Below are 27,785 nucleotides of genomic sequence, written 5' to 3'. Positions count from 1 at the left end.
AATACAATCATGAAAATATTGAAAACAATTACTATTGTAACATACTTGTCGGCTAAATCGTATAGGTACCGAATATCGTGTGAAAAATGTATTTGATAGTTGATGGTACTTTATATAAAATAATTTTTTTTATGTAAACAGATAAAACTATTTAATAACTAATTGTATCACTCGATTTCTTCCGGATTATCTATCATTGTATAGTTGTTTGTTTTGTTCAGTTAAAATATTTTATATATTATAATACAAACACAATTACAATGATTAATTTAAGGATTTTCCACTTGTTTTTTCTGGCCGTGTTTTTATGTAAACGCAAACAACTGGAAACAGATTCAATGAATCCTTACCTAACTCTCAAATTGTTGTTATTGATATGTGTAAAAAAAAAAACTAAAAAATCTAAATTGTCAATTGTATACGAATAGTTTAAAAAGAATCAAAATATTTTTTTAATTATTCCATGAATAGAAAATATTAATTTAAACACTTGATGACAATTTCAAATATTCACGAATGTAACTTTGAAAATTACAACAAAATAAAAAAGTTTTTTGATGAGATATTGTTGTTTTCACGTGAATATACAATTTTATCAAAATTTAAATTCAAGCGTCTATAAATAATATTTGTAGATTTACACTCAACTTTTTTTAGTTCCACTAATACAAACTTATTAAAGAACTTAGTATTGCTTTTTTTTAATCGTTAGCATAAATATAAAAAAATTAAGAACTTTTAATTACAAAATAATAAGATGAAATTCGTCAAGATTTAAACTTCAAACGCTCATAGAAAAATATGAAATTATTATTATTTTTTTTTTTATTCCACTTATACCTAGCAACTTATGAGAAATCTTGTATTAAGTTTTCAAGTTTCATGACAAAGCGAAAAATATTCTACTGTCAATTATTGAAAAAAACTAATCCAGCATAATTTTCAATCCCTGCATATTTTTTCAATAATTAAAATGTGTATGAATGGCTTGGTCTTCCTGATGGTTTTTGTCCTTCAATTGCACCTTCTATTATAGTCTATGATGTAATTCTTCATCATGTCATAAAACGTGTCTAATCATATCCCATCGTCGCCGTCTTTCTTCAACTTGAGTTCAGAGTTGTAATAAAATACAATTAAGTAAATCTTCATTCATTTTTCTTCGTGGCAAGCTTATTTTTTCCACACGTCTCCAACAACACACTTCACAAGTGAACTATATGTTATATTATTAATTTGTTATTTTAGGGGTTTCTTCTTTCTTGCAGTTATTCCTTTTGTAATTCAAACAAATATTAATCGTTGCTAACATATCGTAGGTGGTAGGTATTTCTATTACCTACAAAAATACACTATGTACTGAGAGTGATATTAATAAATTATAAAATATTTTTAAAAACATAAGCTCAACACCGTCTCCACTTAGAATAGTTGTTTGATGTAATGATGTTAACATTGAATTTCAAACTAATACATTCATTACAGTGACTTGCTCAATGGCAAGGTTTGCTCAAAACCTACTGCAGCTGTAGAGTGAATTCTCCTGAATTATTTATAAATTTATGTCATACAATCTTGACAGTTTTGTACTAGAATGTGTAAATTAAAATGTGAATATATATATATAATATGGTTTCTTTATTATTTAATATTTTTCATTTTATAATATATAAAATATAAACTTTTACATATATTCTTTACAATTAATATAAAAATTATTATTTCACTTTTTTTTTTGTTTTTTTTTTTTAAACTAAATTGCAATAAATAATAATAACTTTTTCGAGCTAAAGATTTTTTTTGTGACTGTAAAAGTTTTGTTTAGTAACGTTATGCTTGCGCATTCAAAATATTTTATAAACTTGCAAACACTGTTAGTTGTGGGTTTGATTATCAAACAAATCAAATGAATAACGTCCCTTCTGGCACTTTCTATAATACTTTTTCCAACATTTGTGATCATTTGGTCGAATTACTGATTACTGATTAGTTCAAATAGGTAATTATTATTAGTTATTGAAGTAATGTCCGTTCTAAAAGATTTTCTCCTAGAGTATCAGAAATACAATCATACTATTCAGTCACCTATGACTATTATTAATTTGAAAGACTATATACTTAAGACACTGTATTGTATTATTTTAATTTTTTTTTCAAGTATAAAATTATTTATTTTTAAAATATTATGATTTATTATATTTTAAAAATAGATATACTCACAAAAAAATTATGTGAGATTTCCAAGAACTTGCGTTTTCAAATTGATATGTTATAGAATTATTTATTTTCGTGCAGTAGGAACATATATTTTAAGGGATGTATAGTAAAATCTCATATATATATTTAATATTTATGTATATATTATTATGATTTATGGGTAAACAGAACCTGGTTTTATTACACAATAGGTAATTTACTACTGGCTTGTCAAAAATATTGGAACTAAAACGTACATTTTTTTGTAAAACAATTTTTTTTTGTCAAACTTGACAAATATGCATATATTTGGCCATGATTTATTTCATATTTGTAAATCCTTCATACAACCGAATCTACAGTTAAAGTATATTTCTTAAGACGCACTTACAATTTTTTTTTTGATTTTGAGTTAAGTGAGAAATGTTTTGGCTGTCAAATTATGTGTGTTTTTATCTTTTATATCTAACGCCATCTTTAAGAGCAGTAAAATGCTTCTATCTTCAACTTTTAGGTAGGTTTTGGTAGGAAATCGGATCTCAAGTCTGGAAGTAACAGATCAAGAAATACTTGAGACTTACTATACCGAAAAACGACTTCCCCGATTTTTTAAAAATTTATCATTTTTCCCAATCTTTATTGTATTATTAGGAAACTATTATATTCTTAAATAATCGTTATCATCGATACGGTAAAAAGAACGCTTATATAATTACATTTTTAAATTCGATAGTAGGTATGAATAATTTCCTAAATTGAACATCTGTTCATCTTGTAATATTAACATTTAAAATTGGCCTTAAAGCTTATTATGTACTCGTACCTATAATAAGGTTGTTGTGAAAAATCGATTTCGTTTCAAATGTATTCCCATGCAATTTTAACGGTAGAAGTAATTTCAGTTTTTATTCAACTTGTGCTTTGTTAAGTGCCAGCCCTCATTGTCCATTAGCTTTTCAGTTTGTTGAACTTTGCAGTTTCTCATTTGCATTATTTTTGTATTAGTATTATACTATTATTAAACCGCAATCCTTGGATATGACATGGGGAAAAACGTAGCTTACAAAAAATGCAGTCCTATCTGCGTTTTACATAAATTATAAAAAAAAAAGAATTTTGTTCATTTACATTATCGGAATTCACTGTTACATGTTATATGTAATCAATAGTTTCAATTAAACATTGCGGCAAAGGCAAAGCGAATTAAAATAAAACACTGTGCACTACATCTGCACAATACTAACACAGTGCTCAACCATAAACGTTTGATTGAATCAAATAATGTTTTTAAGTACTTTTTAAGGTATTCTATTTGACGTAATGTCGATTTACTAATAGCCAATATATTATATGAGTTAAATAATAATGGTGTCTAAATAGTTTGTTCAGCGCTCTTTGTATAAAAAAAAATATATATTTGTATTTATGCATATGGCACAATGGTCATGTTTTTCCGTTATTGTTTGAAACCTATACAGTTCGCTGTTGTTAATTATTTTTATACTTTTTTGTACCTAAATGTTTCATTTTAATGGACGAATTTATTTTGTACCATGGCTGACTGATTGAATAGTAGATGAGATAACTTTTAACTAGATTTATTCTCTAAAAGTTATAAACAATGCTATATTTTAAGTATATATTATGTATATTATGGTTAAGTGTTAGGTTAGGTTACGTTAGGATGCTCATCTTCTTACAAAATATAGAATATATTATACGAGTATTTGTTGTTAATAAAATCATTAATATCATTATAATTATTTAAATTTTAATATTTCAAACGTAGTTATATTTTAATAAGTAAAAATGTAATTATCATATAATTTGTCTTGAACTAAAAAAAACTAAATCGGTTGATTAAGGCCAAGTTGAATCAATTTCACACGAGATAGTTGGTTCCGTAAATGCATCATCGGTAAAGCCGATTAAAATATAGAATAAAGATAGTATGGTTATATTTCCAATAATTTCTATTTTTTACCACTCAGTATTTTTATGTCGGTATACCTAATTGATGGTTTCCTCAAATCTAGGCCATTTAAGATGCAAATTAAGGTGGCATAAATGTTTGCTGAGATAAAAAGCCAATATTTAGCAACCGCAGTCATATGTACCACAATTATCTATTTTAAAAATACAGTGTATACATTATATATAGGTAAATGCATATCCATACACAAGCGAGAGACGTACTTTTATATCACTTCAATTGTGGTTTCGAGTAGCGTGGTGGTAACTACCTAGTAAGTAGTAACTCGACATCTTGCATTATACACTATATTAATTACACATTATTGAAGAATTTTGTGGTTTATAAATCGAAAAAAGTATAACGTATACAATGCACGTATAGTTGTAGGAACACCGTGGTTTCGCTCATATAACAATGGTATTGATATATTTCACAGTGATTGGTACATACACGTACACGCGTAGTTATAAGTAACATTTAATATACTTAAAAAAATTTATTTTTAAACGTAATGTAGTCTAATATAATACAAGTCTTACCATAGATTATTTGACCCGTATCTTGTATAGACGTACGGAACACTAATTTCAACATCAATCCTATTTAAGTCTTAAAGTCTATACATATTACTTTGTAAAGTTTTAAAGTAGGTAAAAAATGTATTTAAGTTGGAATTACTTTGTTGATAAAACTTGTAAGAGCCTTAAATATTATGTTATCAATCTTAAAAAACAATAATAACTACCACTTACATCGATGACGACCCCGAAAGTCGATGCATCACTTCTAAATAAATTAATACTAATATTTAATACCTGTTCAATATGCAAGTATAATACCTATACAATTAACCGACGAATACTGCAAGGTGATTTACCAAGCATGCTCATCTCCATTTGTTTTTTATTTAATTTATTCATATACCAACTTATGAGATTTTAAGTATACTCAAGGATCATGTTTTAAATTACTTAGATTTTTTATACCATTTGAAGAGTGTGAGTGGCCATACAAACTCCTTTTTTCAAATGATAAAAAACCTTTTTTATTGTAAATTGTTAAGCAGATTATTTTTTACAAAATGTTGGGGTTCTTATCTATTAATCAAAACTCGAACAAGTAGTGTTTGAGTTATTATTTTAAACAGTGACCAAAATGTTCAAACCATTATAGCTCCCGATATCTTCTAAATTTATTCATGGACCTTCTGTGCATAATATGCGAAGTTAAAAACCCTTTATACCTATACTTGTTTAAATTTAAATTAATACACTTACATCAACATTTTCAAAAATTAATTGACTTCACAATTTAGTCTTTACAGTAAAAAAGAAGTTTATATTGCCAAGGACACTCCTTAAATATTATTAAAATCTAAATAATTGAAAATACGGTCTTTACAAATACTGTACTATAAAAGTATAAACTCTAAAGTATTGATTAATTGTATAATGAATAGTATTTATAACATACGAACATTCATACGCATTGTTACGGAAATTATTTTTTAATTTGTGGAAATTCAAAAATGTAGAAGGTTTATGATATTTTCGCCATTTATAAAATAAATATATGTGGTAGGTACCTTTATAATAAAATAATATCTTATACAATTTATGGGATATTTAAAATTATTTAATATTTTTATGGGACTTCATTGATTTGTGACGTCGATGATGTAAAGCATTTGATACAGTTGGTTTCAGGCCCCTTTTGGTCTGGCCATCTTATTCTGTTCTCAAACACTATAATGTATTACATAGATCCTAGCTTTTTTTTTTCACTTTGAACCGATAACCAGGTGTATTGTTTAATTAGTGTTACTCTAATGAAGTAATGAATCAACTAACCGTAATGTTAAGTGGGAGATATAATTCCCTATGTTTGCTCATTGAACCAACAGGACTACCTACGTCAACCAAAGATTCCGATTGGTTGATCTTCTTTTTAATTATCAAGTTACAATGCCACATTATTACTTTCGTTTTTATTACAATTTTCAACTATAAATAAAAGACAATTTTAATATTTTTTGATAGATTTAACATGGAGATTGTTTTGTTCGTTTGGTTATAAATCATAAATAACTAATTAACTTACAATAATAATGAAAAACGTAAAATAATATGTTTTTAAACGTTGAAAATCTTCAATATAAAAATAATACGGTCCTCTCATTTGATATTTCTTGAAACAATAACCAATAATGGCAATAACCCATGTAATCTAACCCTTCACAAGACCCAGAAACACAAAGGCAATCCCCTGAACATACATCTACATTTTACAAACGATTCCATTAAAAACTAAGTATAAACAAAATGTCATGACGAGAAAAAATTGCACTCGGATCCATTTTTTAGTATCATAATTGTTATTTTTTTTCATGTAAATTTTATACATAATATTATTTCTCTGCAAGGTAATTTCTATTGATTTCTATTCTCATGTCACCAAATGTTATTTTTATTTTATTCCCAAATTTGTTTGTTGGTATATTATTTTATGTATAAATAGATTGTGAATAATAAAAGTAAAAATATCGAGTACATGAAAAACAATTGCAAAACATATCAAAAAGATGTATAGTATATATTCTAATATTTAATTAATATTTTTATTTTGTTGCAGACTTACCGAAGAGAAATTTCAGCTAATAAATGTAAGTATTTTTTGTGTTTTAAACCAAGGTATTCTTATATAATAATTTTGTTAATTTCTTATAAATATCCCAGCCGTGTACATTTAAGAAACCACCGTGATTTATTTCCGTTAGCTTTTTAAAAAATATTCCTAGCGGAAGAATTTATCTTAGAAATTAAACAATCTTATATGTTTTTTGAAATTGTTCATTGTATAAGTAATTGAATACCTTTCCGATGAATAGAAAAACAATTTCAAAACTTATTAAATGCAATCATATGATGGCTAACTACTTAATTCGTTCTTATAAATTATAATATAACTATTTATTCAAGTATAAAAAAATATTTTATAAACTTGCTGAATTTATTAATTCAATTATTTCTGTGAAATTATGGTAGTCTTTGTTTTATCTTAATTTATCAATTCAATTTGTTAACATTCACTCCTAATTTGATAGTTAGGTACTTACCACCATCTGCTATTGTTTATTTCTGCAGTATAGAGGTAGATGTAACTTTGACAACTACACGGCATTCTTTTTATGCTATTATTAATACATAATCTTATAGTTTAAATACTATTAAAGTAAGAATGAATATATATAATTTAGTGTTTTAAATTAAAAAATATGTGTTAATAATATTAACATTTGAAGTTGGAGAGAGGCACATTATATGTCCAATGTCCATGACTCCATATAGTGATGCTATCTGTATATGATGGCGATTATCAAAATCCTTTCTCCAGGTTGTGTGTCCAGTAACGAAAGCCCTTTTGACCCATTACATCACAATCAGAGGTGTTTAAAGTGAAATAAATGTTGCATGTTTTTATTACAAAATTAGCTTAACTCACAATGATTCTTCAATTATCTAACATTGTAATTGATAACTTATATACAATTACAAACTTAAATTTTAAGAATAATTAATTGAAAAATAAAAATAATTGCAATGTCTAAGGATTAAGTAATGATGTAGTGATAATAAAGTAGACTATTTAAAAAATTTAAATCAGTTTCTTCCTAAAATACGTTTTTTGATTAAAATAGAACAACATACTGTTGTACAATATGATCCTTAATTATTAATTATTATGGAGTATAGGTACATTTTTGTTTCAGTGGATTGTAACCTTTCACTCAAACCGTCCGGTCTTGTATTGTACTGTTATGAGTTATGACTATATATAACTTATTGAATTTAATGTGAATAGATTTTAAATATTTGTTTTCTAAAAATAAAAACAAATATTAGTGTATTATATTATGCACCAAATAAATGTATTTTTAGAAAAAAGGTAAATTTAATAAAATTAAAAATAAATCTTGTATTAATCATAATTTTAAAACAATCACGATACTATGTTTAAGTTAGATATGTATATAATATTATTACCTATATCTCAACGTACGTAAGATGTATGTATATGTTTATATACAGAATCAAGGCCGTAACCAGGAAAAACTTCTTTTTTTCGGAGGGAAGGGAAAAGTTAGAGCTATCAACGTTTTTATTTAGTATACCAACACAGAATTGTGTATTAAATCACAAATAAAAAAAATATTACAATATATCGTTGTTTTTGTAGGTATACACAAGAAACTCAATTACGTTTATTATTCAAAAGTGCATAGAGCGTTATTCATTTTATTTAATATTTTAGATTCTGAGCAGAGGGATATATACGATATTGTATTGACTTGTATTGATTTAACAATGATGTGTTTTATTCTTTTGTATGTACGTGTACATGCGATTAATTCTAGAAAAAATGTTTCGACTTTCAACTCCAATATCTTTTCTTGTAGAAAAATAAATCTATAGCTGGTATGTTTAGGAGATAAAAATAAAAATTCTAAATAGTTTTCAAAATAATAGGGAAAAAAAAAGATTAAAAGGACATCACATTCGCATTTCGCATATGTTATCTCCGTCTTACTCAAATTTTTGTTCACTAGTTTCAATAGTATGTAGTTAATTTTGATACAAAAGTGAATTGACCTATTATCAAACTCTCGGGTTAGAACATTATCTGTGTTCTCTCATCGGGTTTTTACCACTGGGAATTTTAAACGTATGCTTCACCAACTAGATTCATTTTCCTGCTAAAATAGATACAGAAAGCTTAAAATCGAAGCATTATTTTGACTACTTATCGTGTACAAAGATACAAAAAACACATCATTGTAAAATCAATACATTCGTCGCTTAGCTCAGAATCTAAAAATCCCTAGGTCAAAAACCTTGAAATTTGAATGCAAAGTTCCTCATTAGTTGTTATTGTAGCTATTTCAAAATATTTTAGATACCTACATAGGTACAATTTTTTTTACAAGCATTTGAGGTTTAAATTTGGGTGAACTTCAATATTTAAACAAAGAATAACGATATTAGGTAGTTATTTTGTTGTAATTTAATTCAAAAATATTTTTGAAACTTTTATACGCATGGTATTATATTTTTACACACTATGACATTTTCGTTTTGGGTTTAATTTTATACTATTGCCAATTTATGCCACTTACCAATAAAAATATCACTAATAAAATATTGAGTTGATAAATTGATACATAAATCTGTAAACGCCTATAAGTCTAGAAAAAATTATACATATACTCGTGTAACTTTAGAAAAATTTTCATTGATATAAATTTCATATAAATGTACTCTAACTTGTTTTACACATTGCTTCCTAATACTGTTCAACTTGTATTTTTAAAAAACACAGAGAAAATCTTTAGTGAATTATTATTTTTTTTTTATTTCCGCGTGACGTAATTTATTATTACAGTGGAATTCACATTTAATATAGGTACCTAGTGGGTACACAATATTCACATTATATACAATGCATTATGTATAATATGCAAGTCGGTACATCGCATCGTTACTCTGGTAAGTATAGGTACGCAGTAAACTATTCAGTATTCTATAATACACATGAAACTTGTTATTTGCATCAACATCATCTCTAAGCATTAATCTATACACTTTAGATTTTAAATCCTTTCTACTGGAGTGCACATTGTTATAATATTCAGATAAACATTATGTTTGCATTGTTACTATTTACGGTACATGCATACTTCAATTTAAAAACAAGGGGAAAACTATATCGGTCAATTGTATAATTAAGGGTTGTGGTGTATGATGAATTTCCGGAATGCTGAACATTTGGTTGGGTAAAATGTCAGTTTTCCGTCGTGACTATTTATCAATATTTAGAATTTTAATTCAACAATATTCTCTAGAATATTTCAGAAAATGATATGGAGAAGAGAAAGATTATATAAATTTAAAATAAATACGGTTAATCGAAAAACTTGTCATTTTCCTTTACAAATACATAATATATTATATATGTTATACTTTGACGTACTTCACTTTTTACTCGTGTAGGTGATTATTCCACTCATAGTCTATTTATTATTCATGTTATTACAACTTATTTAGCCTCTTTTATTCAAATTAAAATAAGTTATTTTATTAGGTACCTGAACATCTTATTAATTAATTTATATACCTATAAAGGAAGTTTGATGTGCATATTCATCAACTTTGAGATATACTTTTATTCTATGAATTCAAAAACTAACTCATAAGTCTGTAACTTAACTCTAGTATATTAATGTTAATCAGTCTAAAAAAAATCTAAACTAAATAGGTGTTTACTATATACTTATTATGTTCAAAATATTCATCATTAGCGTAAATAATTAGTTAGAATTTTAGAATACTTAGAGCTTAATTTACTTTTCTTAGCTTTTAATATATAAAAATCTATACAACACTTACTTTTCCAAAGTTTGAAACTTGTGTTGTAAACAATTCTAACAGTTCTATTGTAATTAAATTTGCCCATATTTAAAAGCATAAAATATTTGATGAATCAATTATTGTGTAGGTATTCGACCATATATTTTTATTATGTCTATTAAATCATATTGTGTTTTTATTAATTCACTTTTTTTTGTAATTTTTTTATATAACTTTTTAGTAGAGTTCTTATCTCACACAATATTTATTAATCTTAAAAAAGGAATGTATTTTTAAACTTTTTTACTATGCTTTTAAATATATTTTGAATTAAATAGTTACTCAAAAAGAAATTTATTTAGAATCCAGTACTTATTAGTATTGTTTTAAGAGTTACTGAGTCATTTTTAAAGAATTCAAAAACAAAATTTTTGAAAAATTGTTTTTAAATTTATCTAGTGTGATTATTTTTTCGAGTTATTTTCATTTATTCAAAACAAAAATTCTGCATAGTATATGTACACTAATGTTCTCCATTATGAAATTAATTCTATTTGCGACTTTTGTTTAAATAAGTTTAATCATAGTAAAAGATGTTTCTGCAGAATCGTACACCATTACTGATAGATCAAATAATTACAATATATATACTATGCTCATGAGTGAAACATGTAGGTAACAAAAATGAGATAATTCTACTCTTTTAGTATTGGGATATTTAAAGCGAACCCATATGCATTTCAATCCGTTCATGAATAACTGTTAGTAATTTTTTACAGATATTTTCATACGCAAAATATATTTATGTATTTAATTAATACTATAAATTATTAATATTCCCTTTAAAAGAAATTTCTATTCGGGAATTACGTTGGCATATCCATATAAAACATACACACCCAAAGTATTGTAATAACTACGAATTCGCCTGGAGCTATGTAGACGCTTTCGATAAACACCGACAATCGGTTTCCGGTGAGTTAGTCCGGAAGTAGTCGCGAAACCATTACACAAACACAATCGCGGAACTGGATCACGAATATTTTGAGACACTGAAACACTAGTTCTCCGTTCATGGGCTTATTTGAATATTTATTGTAGTATGTCTCTAGTCATGATTATACAACCACCTAATGAGAAACTTCATTACAAGTGGGTAGAATCGATAATGACGTATACCTAAATACGAAGTATAATGGAGGCGTCATGTTTTACGAAAGTGTTTAATGGTACGACCGTTATTAAAAGTGTAGTCAGACTAACTGAATTAATTGTTATTAACTTTCATGGTTATTCATTTTTAGTTAGTTAAGTCTCGTTATTTACTTCGTTTTATAAACAGTAGCTCGACAATAAACATTACTGATTACGCTTTGCTTTTGATATTTAAAATATATTATCACCTAAACTATACGTATCAATAGCTGACTAATGGATAACTATGTAAATTTGTTTTCTTCGTCAAAATCTAAAGTAAATTCTCAAATTGTATGGCGTATAAAATTAATTTTGTATCTTATAAATTATAATAATAATTATATTTTCCATTTCAAAGAGCTAGCCCGTAAATGTAAATAAAAAAAAATTAAAATATCATACGACTTGGTTGCTTTAAATAATGTAATTTGAATTCTATGAATACTCAATACATTATTTCGTAATTTTATTTATTTTACAAAACAAAAACCATTTTTTGTGTTATATGACATAAATAAAATATAAAGTATAAAAATATTGTTAATACTACTATCAAGAGGATGTCGGCGCACTATTTGTTTTCTCTTGCTGACCCTCGCGCTGCAACATTGAGCTTAATCTTGTAGTTAGCTTTAATATTAGACTGAATTGACTTATAATCAAACTTAAAGGTAAGAATATTATCTAAGGCACCTCGTAGACTTCCATTAATATTTAATTTTAAAATGTTCATAACTCGGTTTAAAGTTTAACAATCATTAAAAACGTATAAGATGTGCTGGATTATATTCTTACCATTTATTTTTATAAAAGATTATTTCTCTCTAATATTAATGCTAAGAACTCAAAATTGGTTCTGCTGTGTGCAGATGTTTTGGTATGACGCTCGTGAGTCAGAGTTATAAAATACATAGTGCGCCGACATTATCTATAACGACCTTTATTATAATTTGTAAATATGTTATATACCAAATTATTATTATTATTATTAGGTATTAAAAAATATTCGTTGAATAGTTTCTATAAAACATAGTAATATTTAATTTCTTCGCATTCACGAAATCACATCTAGATTGCATTTTTAAAAAATTAAATTTTATTCATGGTGGCTAAATTGTATTAATAAAAATGAAGGAGTATGAATGACAGAAAATTAATTAAATCAACGGCAATTTAAAAATTAAAAATTATAATTGTTTTTTAATTATATTCAGATAATTAAAAAATAGCAAAAATGAGAAAATTGCCATGATTTGAAGAAGCTTTTTTTATTAACTTTAATAAGTAAACATTCTTCCACAGTTTTTCAAATAAAGATTTTGAAGAGAAATATTTAAAAAAAAAATTATTCACTCTGAATAATATTGTTGTCTGTGATCAGTTATCGGTTTCTAATCTATTAAAATAATTTTTTAGCCCAAAATAATGTACTAACCAAAATGTACGTTTCAAACTTTAATCCGTCTCTAAAATACCCATTAAAATATAGTATTGTAATTTAAAAATTTAAAAATTAAATTATTAAAATGTTCTTATAATTTATACATTTACCGTAAGTTATAATGGAGTATGATTTTTATTTAATGAAACATTGTATTAAAATAAACTAAATTGAGTGATTAATTACGCATATCAGTAAAGTTAACAAAATGTTGAGTATACAAGTTCGTTACAAGAAAAATGTTTGCATATCCAAGATATTTTCAATAATGTAATTATGAGTAACTTGAGAAAGATATTGAACGTCTTATTTTTTTTTATAGAGCATCGAGTGTAAAAACTTAAAATTAAGTAAGAAGATAGAAATACCTATTATATTTTAATGTTACATTAAACCTTTATAGAATAAAAGATGGTACAATAGCGTGTTTAATTTTATAATTTATAATACTATAAAATTATTAATTGTACATGAAATTGATTTTGTTTTGTTTACGCATTTTTTTAAAAATGTAATTATATATCGGTTGATACATCATATATTTATATGAATTTTGTGTGTAATTGTTGTAGTAATAATTTTAAAAAAATATTGTTATTTCCTTTGTTTATCATACTTTACCAATACTAAATCTAAAAAATACCATTTATATAATTAACACACTTTTTTGTTTAAACTAAAATCTATATTATAAATATAATTCATGAAAAATATACAGTAAAATATAAATAAATATGTAACAGGATGGAATGATTGCTGGGCGTTTTGCAGTGGGTAGGTTAAACAAGTGGGCACTCATTTGTCTTACCTAACTTTGGTGCAAGCCACTGTGTATATTATACAACTCAACATTAATAATATTTATTACGAGTATCAAATTTGTTGTTATATAATAAATGATCAATCCATTTTATAATTATAGTTATATTTAGGGTATTCCAAAAATCGGTAGGAATTTAGAAATGCCATACATGTCACAAATTGTATCAAAAACGAAAATTATTTTTTACAGACAGCTCAAAAAACATCTACCATTTATATATGAAAAATAACCCATGGCATACGTCCAAAGTCAAAAGATCAGTGTTAGGTAGAATTAAAGTAGCATTTAAAAAAAAATGTTTGCAAATTATTTTGTGTTAGAAATTCATAAAAAATTTAATATTTACCTTTGTCAAGAATAAAAGGTTTTGGAATGTCACATTAACTTTTTATGAGTATAGTATTTTGAAGTTCAAATTTTCAGCCTTATTTACTTGGATATTAAACCTTAAAAGTAATGATTTATCATCGAACGATTTTTATTTTGTTGTATTTCAAAGACAGAATAACCGTTGATAATTAAAAATTTCACTTTCTTTACATGATTTTTAAATCATACATACATGTTCCAAACATGGGCGTAGATAAGGGGGGGGGTTTGGGTGTTCAAACACCCCTCAAATTAAATAAAACAATCTTGAGCTTTTTGTGAATTTGTTCGAGAATATTATTAACTCGCATATTATTTAGGTTTAGACAAAAACCCCCTCCGAAAATATTTCCTACCTACGCCCATGTTTAAGCTATTTTTAAACATTTGAAATTTGAAATTTTTCTTCTTTTTTTCTCTATAAATATCAATATGAATTTGATAAACAATGATATTTTCAAATACAATGTTTTCCGCAATTATATCATAAAATATACTAAATTATATAGGCTGACTTTTTTGTCTTCACTTACAATTGTTTTTCGTATACAATGATTTTATCAGAGCGTTTCCCAAATTTAAAATTGTTTTAATGTACTATTTTTATTCAATAACAGTATAATAAGCTTTTAATTTGTGCTAAAGTATGTAACTATGCTTTGTGTTAGTTAAAAGTCCCATCTAATATTTGTTATGGATGAATTTTTAAATACCTGTAGTTCAAGAAAAGTTTTGTTTCACGATTTCTTGGAAGTTGTCATAAACATTTATTAGTTAGATTTTGAACAGTCATAAAAATAAAATATTTGTAGGTTTTTGAAATATTATCAAAGAATAAGTAAATTAAACTAATCAGAATACAAATACATTCAATATTTCAATATTATTTCATTTTTTATACTAATATTAGAAATATATGTAGGGTGTTCAATTGTTTTTTTTTTAGTGTAGGTGCCTATATAATTATAACTTGATTAAATGAAAAACAAATTAAGATTAAAATCTTATTATTTTTAGTCTGATTAATATCAGTAGTTTTATTTTATTATTTATAGAAATAAATAAATGCATTTTGTTTTTAAAGTTTGTCATAATATTGAATGTATAGTACCTATTGACATATAAAGAAGAAACAAACACAAATGATAAAATTAAAACTTCCTTCTGATCAGTCAAAAAATAATTATATTACTGGGACGTTTAAATGACAAAATAATGTATTTAGTAACAAAATCAATTTCTTTTTATCTGAGAATACCATTTGACAGCATTTTAATTTTCATAATTAATTTTAATTAAATATTTATTATTATAAATAATTAATTTAAATATATGTTGTACAATCTAAACTAGTAAATCTTTCACTAAAATATAATTAAAAGTAAAAAAACTTTATGGTTTCTTAAATATTTTTCGTTAAATATGTATATAAAAAATGAATATCAAAGAAAAAATTCTGTTATTAATAACTGCTTTAAAAAATGTCTTCGTGAATTGATAATTTAATATTGTTTTGTAACATTATTTTTTTTCGTACACAAAATATTTTTTGTAGGTACCTAGGTGAATTAAATGTTCAATACTGATAATTGTGTGTTTTTATAAGAAAGAAATGGAGTTATGACATTGCTTCTGGCACTTTCTAAATTACTTTTTCCAACATTTATGAGCATTTGGTCAAATGATTAATTATTAAAGTAATAATATTAGCTTTAAAAGCTTTTCCTCTAAACTCTAAAGAATCATAATAAACATCATACTATATTCAGTCATCTATGTCTATTATTAATTTAAAGACTACTACCCTCGATACACCGAGTGTATTCTTTACAATTTTTTAGTTATCAAATTATCCATTATTATTTCAATAGAATTTTAAAACCAATTTAATAAAAATAGATTTCTTAAACATTTTGATAGGTTTCCAAGAACTTAAGTAGGTATATTCAAATTGAGGTATAGAATTATTTCTCTTCGTGCAGTTCTTATATCTTAAGGAATTTATGCTATGAAATGTTTTATATATTTTTATATTATAATTTACGGTAAACAGTGTCTGATTATATTATACTATCCTTAACTGGCTTATCATAAATATTGAAAATTAAACTGAAATTGGTTTAAAATTATTATTTTTTGTCGAAACTTCGAAAAATATGTAGATATGTTATTAAGATTTATTTGTTAACCTGCAGTCAACAAATCTATCCTTTACAGTACCTACAGTATATTATTCTATTGGCGTACTCAATTATATTTTTCATCTCAGATTCTTAGCCTAGCGTGAAATCATAATTGTCGGTATTTGTTTTAAAATTATGGTTTTTTTTTTATTATTACATATTAAACCTATTTAAAAGTGTTACTGAGTACTGGGTACTCTTTTATGATTTTATCAATATTTGAACATTAAAAAAATGTTAAAGTTGACTATTTTTATAATCCTAGTGGACTAAGTGGAGAATACCTTTATAATTATAAGAAATAATTTTGAAAATCATCATGAATACATTAGGTAATCATTATGAAAAAAAACTTTATAACTTATATATAAATAAATAAATTATAAGTAAATATATTAACTGATAATTATATTTTATTAATAATTCTTAAATTTTGCTTTTTATTGAATTTCCTCTTTTGTTATTTTTTGGATAAATGTTAATTTGTATACAACTTTTCTTTGGTTGATAAATTTAAGATTCATAAATATACGCTCTATACATAGATATAATATTAAAAGTTAAAATTAGTATTCCGTTTCTGTCACGTATTTTATTTTTGAAAATAATGAATACCGGTAAAAAATAAATATTTTTTATCTTTTGAACTTTGCAGTCCTTTCGTGAATGTAGATTGATGTACAATGTACACACTACCTGCCAAATGAACAATCTTCCAAAAATGCAAAGAACACTCTTAGTTTTTATCATATTTTTAATGTTATCATGAAAATTGCTTACAGTGTAAAATTGAATACCATTAAGTATACACTTAACACCAAGAAAATATATAAATATATTAAAACAGTAATTAAAATTCCAAATACTTATAATTTACCTATAAGCTATTTAAAAAGCCTTGGATTGGATAAATTATTTATTTTATTCTTTAAATATGTCTTCAATGCGTGGCGAAGAAAGGGATTCCTAAGTCAGATTTTAACATTTTGATGTTCCTATTTATTCTGAACTAAAAAAATTATTATTTGTTAAAACAAATTAAGTCATACCTTAAAGTTAAGTATTAAATTATATTGACGAAAAATAATAACATCAGATTTTCTATTAGGTACTTCAAATTTACAAATATTTTAATAACCATATCATTGATATATATTTATCAATGGCCATATGGAAAACCTATAGATGTTCTGACAACTAAGTATTCTTTTTGTTTTCACACCTAAGATACATATGTTTCTATGTTATTTAAAAATTATTATCATCGGATTAATACTAAACGTATACAAAGTAACAAATAACAAATGTATTAGGTACACATTATAACTTATTTAATTTAGAGAAAATTTAGCTGGCCAACTTTGACATAGTTAAGGACAATTCATTTTTTTTTTAGTTTAAACTATTTTTTGTTTCAAAGTAGTATTGATATTTGATAGTTTGTAAAATATCATGTCCTCATTTCAACAATAGTTTGATATGTCATGGATATTCTTGTTTTTAAAGAATTAATTGGTATAAGTATATTATATACGATACTAATGATAATGTAAGGCGAATACAAAATATACAGCAATTATTGAATCAGTATTTCCTCGTTAATTTTCTATATCTATGCTGTAATATAATAAAGAGAATACTCGAAGGACTTTTTCCTCTATTACGAAACATAAGTTACCCTATTGTCCTTGAAAACTGTTTGAAAATCTAAAAATAATAAAGTATATACAATAATCAAACTAGAATAACTATAGAATGTGTGACAACAACTCTCACCTTTCTGTTTTCGTCATTTTTCCTTTTTTAACTGTAAAAATATATTTTTTTTAATAGTATTTACAGTAATACACTAATACATAATTAACTTGATTATACTTACTCACTTTGTCGTAATTTGCCTCACTGGTTATATTGTATTATTATTTTTCATTTTAAAAGCTATGATTTATCATTTACCATCGATTTAAAGTGAATATTATGCTTGGCTCTAAGTTGAAAATGTCGAAAAAAAATACTTTAAGAAAGTCCTATCTACATTTAACTACGAATGTATTGGATCACTATACTATAACTACCTGCAAATAAGTTTCCGAAAAGATCAAAAACTTAAAACCATTTTTTTGTTCTATGCAAAATATGAAATTGTGAGTTAAAGAATCCGCAAATCTATTACATAATTTTACCCTTATCAAAACTGTCAAACAGATTGTTTAGATATAGAATATATTATATTAAAAACAAAAATAGAAATACGGAATTCGTGATTGTATGTACACTATCAAGATTAGACTATTATGTGAAACGATTTTCAATGAGTAACACGTGTCGGTTAACTGGATATTAGAAAGCGACTAAAGCTAATAATAAGAGTAGGTAATGTTATTGGATAACACTATTGCCTTGTAAGGGGATCACATTGATAACAGTTTCACATTATACTACGCGACCTACTAAATGGCTTAAAAACCCTGTAATTAGCCAACCGATTAATTGTTTTTACTCTCTGGTACTGTCACATTTAAAATGTAATCAGAATTTTGTTAATCATTGTTTCTTTTCTTTTTAGAATACCATACTTCCGGAAGCTGTGCGTTTTTGGGAACAAGCACTCATGGTTCGCAAAACCGAAAACGTTATTCGACTCAATCGGTAATTATGTGAAAAATCTATTTTAAATTAATAATATACATTAACAAAAGAAAATTACCTGATAAAAACGAATTGTTGAAGAATTTCTACATCTGGTGATTCTAAGATGGTCAGAAATCAAATAGAAAAAAAGTTTAAGTAAATTGAAGAAACAATATTTTTAACAGCGGTAATTATCGTGCAAATAACAATATTTTGCATAATTTTAAAACAACATTCAATACTAAAACCGTTGAAATTTAATTTTAAAAATCTGGAGAAGTCACTATCAATGGCGATATCTCTTTAAAAATAACTTATGAGGGACCTTATTTTAAAAATTCAATCCTTACTTATTAAAATTGAAAATTATATGCGTTTTTAACTGACATTTATTTTGACAACTATTGTAAACATTTAAATTTAAAATGATTCTAAAAAAATTGAGCTTTTTTATATTTTTTACTTTTTAAAGTTTGGTAAGAAAAACTTATAAGAAATTAAGGAACCTTGTAATAAATTTTCAAGGTCTTAAACAGACATTTTATCATAAATAAATAAATAGAAGAAAAATTAAATTAATTCAAACATTTAAAGTGTCTATATAAATAATAAAAATATTTCAAAAATATTTTGAAAATTATATCATACTTAAAAAATGTTCAATATAATATATTTGCCAAAATTTCAAGTTTACGGTAGTCGGTAATTTATTAATAAACAGGAAACTCGGAAACTGGTTTTGCATAAAAATTCCCGGGTTTCTCTTATTTTTTTTTGTATTTTCTGCCGAACATTTTCACCCACGGAGTTGAAAATTTAATCATTTTTACTAATCTAAAGATGATGACACGCAGAAAAAACACATTATTAAAAAATCGATACATTTGTCGATCCGCTTAGAATCTAAAATAGTTATTGGTTATTCGGTTTAAATAAAAAAAATTAAGTAGTTTTTATAATATTACACACAATTCATATACAATACGTATCTAATATTTCTGGAATACGATACAAATGTGTATTATTATTATTACATTTATGTTGACGCTTGGTAATACAAGTCTACATAATATGATAAGATAATACTTATTATATTAATATCTATATCTATGTACTATTTATCGACTATTGTGACACACCTTCTAAAAAAATTTTTAATTCCAAAAACAAATAGAAAATATTTACCATTTAAATCCATATGTGGATTAATAGGACTAAACATGAGCTTTTTGAATTTTTTCTGGTTTTTTAATGTCTTAGTTTATAAGGTTTATCATTTGTCGATGAGAATTCGAAGATAATACTGTGGAACACTTTATGATATTCGTTGTATAAGAGGTTTTGGGTCAATCAAACGAACATTGAAAAAAAAACCTAGAAAATCATACTAATATAATTTGGAAAATGGGCGTATGTGTTTATTCAAAAATGTATATTTAAAATATGTATTTACTATTTGAATTTAGGACATTTTAATTTTAATTTGAAATTTAAATTTAAAATTTATTTAGTTGCAACTTTTATTACTTATTAGGCCGATATACATGATGTGTATAATCTGTTAAAATATTGTTATAAACTACACATTTATGGCGATCATTTGCTATCAAAATATTATGAGCTGCATAAAACCGTAATAGTAATAAAATATGGCTTATAAAAATTATACCGAGTTACAAAAAAGTATTTTTTTAATAGATTCTATGTCAATACTTAACAACAAATAATGTTATTGCTGTATATCAGACAGCGATAAAAAAAAGTTTCCGTGTTAGAAATCGCGTTCTAAACTATTACATTATTTTAAAAACAAAGGACTATTATTTGGCAATATCTATGTAATGTTGTCTACCTCTAACTTACGATGTATCAGTATCAAATAAATACCTATAAATAAAGAGTTCGAAAGAAAAGGATTTTTATGTTACATTAGACAAGACAGTTAGTAAGTTAGGTCTTAGTGCAATCTAACGTGTACCTATATATTAATGTAAAATGTAAATATAATACAAAACATATATTACTTTGCCGATGCTCTGGTAATTACACGGAGCAAATGATAAGACGGCACACATATTTGTAGCTGGCCGATAAATTATTGTTCTTAATTAAAAATAGTTAGGTGTGATTTGACAGGGACTCTGTAATAATACAAAACAAATGCAAGATGACATCCGCGTCTTAATATTATGTGGCTACTGTGTTTATCGTACTGTGTTTATCGTTGTATAAAAGATAAACAATGTAATGGTGGTTCACTGGTATAAGACCCCTAGTGATTTTTTTTTCTATTTCATTCTTAAATTATTTTACAGAAAATGTGTAAACAATCAAGTTTTTTATCGAAAAGGAGATCCTCATCCATACTGTAAGAACGCGTGTGAAGACCGAACGATGTGCGGTGAAGTGCAAGTTCCCGAAGACCATTTAGAGGTAAACAGTGTAACGATAAGAATAAAAATAATATCAGGTACCTAGTTATATTTTTATTTTTAAAAAAGAAGTGATTTTTCACGTTGTAGGTGTCTAACAAAAGTTCTGCGGTTACATTTTTAATTTACAAGTAGTAAATACCTAACCTAACTTAACATCAACGGTTATTACAATATAATATGAACGTTGTAACTTGTGGTGTTTTAAAATACAAAACTCAAGAACTGCCGTATCATTATGGCATGATGATATTATAATAATATACGCGTGGCGTAACTCTATACTTGTGCATAATATTATACCATGCTAGGTCATGTATTTTAATTTTTTAATGTATTGTATTATAATCGTTTGTCTGCGGAACAAATAATCTCCTGTTATTTGCAGGACAGGTTTGCGCAAGTGAAATCTGGGTGCACGTGTGCTTAGCCCCAAACATTCAGGAGACCCGTATATATATTACACGTTTTGTTAATATACTCAAGTATTGAATCATATTTCCTTTACCCTTCCCTAACCTTTAAAAATATCTAAAATGTTTGTCTTTATTATATGAGTATTTTTTCTGATCAGCAGCTGCATTGATGCTCAAAATAAATGTTCAATAGACAAACAAGAAATAATGATAATTTTATCGCCCGTGTTTATAAAATATTTGTACACGTAAAATCGTAGACTGTACTTGGAAAAGAGAAATCATTATGTCGATTGATTTAAAATAAATGGAAGTGCAAAATGTTTATTACAAAATTATGAACTCTATACCTACTATATTGAACGTATCAGACTTATAAATAATCTAATAAATAAATCATTTCTATGGCTAGGGAAGAGGGGCTAAGTAGGTACACTGTCACTGTGCAACAATTTCGTTTAATCGGGCCCGAACATCGGCATATTGCCACATTGATGCGTCCATATTGTTGTGGCGCGCACATTTCAACTTGTTGACACTGACCTATAATTTTTATTTCAACGGTGGTTCCTTAAATATACCTTGATATATTTAGAGAGTTGATTTTTCTTTCCGCAGAATCCATTCTTAAATACTCCAAGAATGCTCTGTTCTCTATGTCTCGTTCAATAATCCCGTTTCTTATGTTTAGGTAAATAATTCAATAATATTTTTGACTTTTCCGAATGTTGATTAGTTCTTTGGTTTCTTCTCTCGATATTAATGCCCGTTGAGTACTCTGATCGTACCAAAAATCGTATCACTTGCCGCAATTAAAACTAGCAGCATAAATAATTGTTATGATATATTATTGAAGGTATTCGTTTTTTCTAAACGTTCTGTATCCGACCTGTTTTTTTTTGTTAAAAAATATGCCCAATCTCTAATTTTTTCTGGAGTGATTTGATTTTCATATTTTTTTTTCTAAGAGGATTGTACAGGGTGGATTGTATTTCCATTTTTAAGCTATATTTCTCAACTCTGTAGCAAGAGGGCAGTATTTTTGTTTTATTTTTGAGCAGCTTAATCAAGAACCAATGTCGAATACACTATTATAAGACGCTTTTATCTTTCTAACAAAAAAAAAGAAAAATTTTTGAAATCAAAGCAGTTTACAAGGGTTGAGAGTTTTTCCTGTATAGCTTGTTTTGAGCAAAAACTCAATGAGAAGTTTTTGAATTATTTAACTTTGTGTAGGTACCAAGGATAATAATATAATATGTAGATTCATAATAATAAATTAGGATTATATGGGGGCTATAATGATTTGAAAATTATTGTAATTAGTTAATATTATTTTAAATTATCTGAAATAGACCTGACTATAATATAATAAGTACTTTAGTACTAAATATATAATATAGATTAAATACCTATACATATATTTTATAATTTTGTAAAACCATCTTTGAGGACTATTCTAAATATTAATTAAATAACTTAAAAACCACTCGTTTGGATTTTAATTTAGACACATCATCTCACAGGACACTCCTTGAATGGTATAAAATATCAAAGTGTTTTTAATTATTATCTTTAAGTGTGCTTGAAAATTTCAAAATTAGAGAATATACCTGGGAATATCGACCTGCGTGTGTAGCTGATAAAGTGTATATTAAATAAAATAACCGTTTTCATTATCCAACTGTATCTTGTACCTTTATATGTTTAGGCGTGTAAGACGTGCAACGCGTCGGGCATGGACTGCGGCACGGGAACGTCGAAATCAGGCGTGGGCATCGAAGGCGCTGACTTCGTGTTCTACGTGAGTGCGATGGAGACGGAACGGTGCCACAAGGGTCTGACAGTGGCCTACGCGGCCCACTGTCAGCAGGAGTCGGCGCTGGACCGGCCGATTGCCGGGCACGCCAACCTGTGTCCGGAGAGTATCAGCACCAAACCGCAGGAGCTCGAGGTCCTTCTGTCCACGGTCAAGCACGAAATATTGCACGCGCTCGGTTTCTCCGTGAGCCTGTTCGCATTTTACCGGGACGCCAACGGATATCCGCTGACCGCCAGGGAAGACAACGGCAAGCCCAGGCTCAACGAGAAGTAAGTTGAATTACCGACATACTTTATACTTATCCCGTTCCGTATAGGTACCCATCATCGCAATGCGAACTGTTTAGTATATTTTAGGGTATTTGCTATTGTTGCCTCTCGAAGTTAAATCAGTCGATAATTTTTGTACGAATTGCCTCCTGACGTACCCTAAATTGAATCGTAAACAAAAATAGGTTCTAGTTGCCTCCCAATTTGCAGATGATACGTGTAAAAGTATTTACTAAATGATTCAAAAATTGTATGAGTATATTAAATTATAATATATTATAAATAATTTTAATTATATTACCAAATGTTTTTTTTTGTCTAATTATTATATTATTATATTTAATAGTTGTGTATTATTTGTATAAATGAATATAATATATGCGTATTAGACCGATATTTTTAGCTGTACACATAATTCTATACATCAAAAAAAAAATTCATTGAATAACACGTTATTATCACTAATTTAAGAATGAAGTTCTTCCTATACTTAAAACAAAACTACGATGTTTAATATTATAATAAAATAGAAAAATATCTCTAGTCTATACTATACATATATAAAACTGATTTTTATCATTATTATGTAATATTATAATATATTCGATGTGGGAGGCAACTCGTTTTGTATTTACGAACTGCCTGATCATCGGAGTCAATTAGTGTACCTATATTAACCTTTTTATTCAAGATAAGGATGGGAAGCGATTCATATTATATTTTGGGACGTAACTATAGTATACACTGATATTAAATATCAAATATCAAATGTTTATGTCCTGGTTGGGCTCACTCGTTATGACTGCAGACAACAATACAACATGCACAAACAACAATAGTATCGCTGAGTTTTGTTAGGGAACCGTTGCAATTAATTTCATATTTTCGTTGATTTTCAATAAGACGGTTTTGTTGTTTTCTTAGAAAACAATTGCGTATTTTACAATAATACGAATAAAATCGAAAAATAATATCACCTATAATAATAATAATGAGATGTCAGTGTAATTTCAAATGCAAATTATATCAAAATTGCATAGATATTGCATTTTATGTTTGATAAAAATAGGTCGTACTTTATATTTTTCTGAATCTAATGAACTTTGACAATTATGTTGTGCATTTTATAACCTTTATATTATATTATATTGGTTGAAGATATCTAAAATTGTGATATTTTATTTAGTCCACATAGATTAATTTTACTGTAACATTTAAACGTATAAAATACTTGACTGGTACATATACAGATACAGTAGATAGAAAAAGCTTAAAATCCAGAATTCAACACATTGAACAAACAAAGTTGTAGTCTAGTACTCTAGTAGTAGTAGTATTATATTAGTTGAAGGCCAATTTAGTAACAAATACGGTATGCCCTCCAGTATATCTAAACTCAATCCAAAACTTAAAAGTAAGAACTTTTTATATTTTCTACACTGTTTAACATATAATAATAAATTATTATTATTACTTACAAATAAACGTCTGATTATTATAGACTTCAAGCAAGGCAATGGAGTGATAAAGTAATCAAGACGGTGGTAAGACGCAATTGGACAGTACATGGTGGCGTGGTCGACAAAGAAGTTCAAATGATGGTAACACCTAGAGTCGTAGAAGAAGTTCGAAAACATTTCAACTGCTCCTATTTAGAAGGGGCTGAACTGGAAGACCAGGGGGAAGATGGCACGGCTCTCACGCATTGGGAAAAAAGAATTTTTGAGGTATTTATTTTTAAAATCATACCTAATTGATTCTATTTGTTGTAGAAACATTTTAATGTATACAATCGCTTATTAATATCGTTATAGTGTTTATTTTAAGATCGATTACTGTGTTAAAATGTATGTTGCGTAATATTTCCTCAATTTTTAAAGTTTATTTATAAACGAAAATGATGGATTTGAGACTTTGACTGCAGCATTATATAGTATGAGAAGTATATTCTACATCTTATTATTTTCCAAAAAAGCCTGTCCCAGCTTCGTCTTTTAAGTTTTTCCAATCGACCAAAGTAATCGGTAAATTGGGTTATATATCATATGTTATTAATTTGATTACTAAACATAACATTCATAAAATTAGCATCAATCATAAAATAAAAAGTGTAATCAATAAACCAATTGTTTTACATTACCTGTAAAATCAAATAATATTGTTTTCTGCATTCGTAACCAATATATTTAGAACATCTATAGATTGGATTTCAACTCAAAGGCTTTTATAAGTTTATAAAATGTTTGAGATGTATTGGAAACTTGATGTTTTATATGAAGTTCTTAGTAGGTGTATTAAAATTTCCAAGTGTCAAATTCAATTGAAAAATACCTTGTAATTCTAGATATTGAATACATGTTCGAACACAACGATTATACCCGACATTGCTTTGGTAAATAACAATTTTTAATTTGTATGAGCCATTTTCTCTAATAACTTTGTCATAAGAAAAGTGATTTTCTAATTACCAATTCTGATTTTTTTTTTTTTAGGAAATTAAAAAACAAATAACCGTAAAGACCTGAAATGTTCATAGATTAATAAATAATTTGTATTTTCTAGACATTTTACCATTTTAAAAATATTTTGTTTCTTTTTGGTAAATTTAAAAATTGAAAATGTAATGCAACTTTTCTCATAAGCTATTCTTACGGGAATTGAAAAATATCGAAAACACAGTCACTATTGCATTTTAAGCGTTTGACATTAAGTTGGATTTTTAACTTTTAAATCATCCGTAAAATAACGAGAATCTAAAACACTGATTTTCCTTTTAAAATATATGTACACAAAGAATATAATAATTTTATTGTACAAGTATTATAATTTATAAGTTATATAAGTAACAATTTTTTCCATCCTCAAATACAATGTGGTAATAACTATATAATAATCACTTTTTATGTAGGTATGTGTACAACTATGGAAAAACTAGAGTTTGATTAAATTAAATGGTTATTATTTATATAATTTATATTTATTTAGCTTTACTTAATTTATTCTAAGCCTGCTTTACTTGACGATTGTACTGTTAAGTAATATTGAATTTGAATTTTTCCCGCTTTTCATAATATTTATTTGAATTTGTTAAGCAGAATTCGATCTGACAAAAATACACTATACGCTTATGTAATAACTAAATAACTTAAACTGTGGTCTGCTATCTATCTGTCCCGCGATGGATGAATAGGTAACAGAGAACGTCTGTAATAAACATATATGGATATTGTGAATAAATTACTTGTGTGCCGCTAATAAATCCTTAACCCGTATACAATTGTTTTTGTATTGAGAGACAGACGTAACATATTTGAGCTCAGTATGAAAAATTTACCTGAAAATTGGTAGGTAACACGCATTTGGGTGCACTTATAAAAACACGTTTGGGCTGAAACATGAGTAGAACAACTTATGGCATTCAAATTTTTACTTGTTTTTCTAATTTAAAATAACTCAATGAATCAAATCATGTTTTTGCGGATAGTACATTTTCGTACACATTGAAACTTTTCTTACAAAATATATATACACTGACTGTGCGTGTTTGGAAAGAAAAATTTTCTTTTTAGCAAAAGAAACTAAAGGTAAATTAAAATGTGAACAAGGATGTTGAGAAACTTCTTTGAA

General features: G+C 26.3%; 1 protein-coding gene across 1 annotated transcript in view; it reads left to right on the top strand.

The window, feature by feature from the left end:
* The window catches only part of LOC111039929 (leishmanolysin-like peptidase), a 71,540-nt gene that overhangs the window by 30,962 nt on the left and 12,793 nt on the right, over window positions 1–27,785 (top strand). The window contains exons 3-7 of the mRNA XM_022323598.1: window positions 6,803–6,833; window positions 19,155–19,237; window positions 21,535–21,652; window positions 23,779–24,158; window positions 25,660–25,885. Of these exons, the coding sequence (XP_022179290.1) occupies window positions 6,803–6,833; window positions 19,155–19,237; window positions 21,535–21,652; window positions 23,779–24,158; window positions 25,660–25,885 (838 nt within the window). The remainder of the gene's footprint in view (window positions 1–6,802; window positions 6,834–19,154; window positions 19,238–21,534; window positions 21,653–23,778; window positions 24,159–25,659; window positions 25,886–27,785) is intronic.

This window comes from Myzus persicae, unplaced genomic scaffold, assembly GCF_001856785.1.
Source record: "Myzus persicae strain clone G006 unplaced genomic scaffold, MPER_G0061.0, whole genome shotgun sequence".
Classification (NCBI taxonomy): Eukaryota; Metazoa; Arthropoda; class Insecta; order Hemiptera; family Aphididae; genus Myzus; species Myzus persicae.
This window is presented reverse-complemented; position numbering and strand designations above follow the sequence as displayed.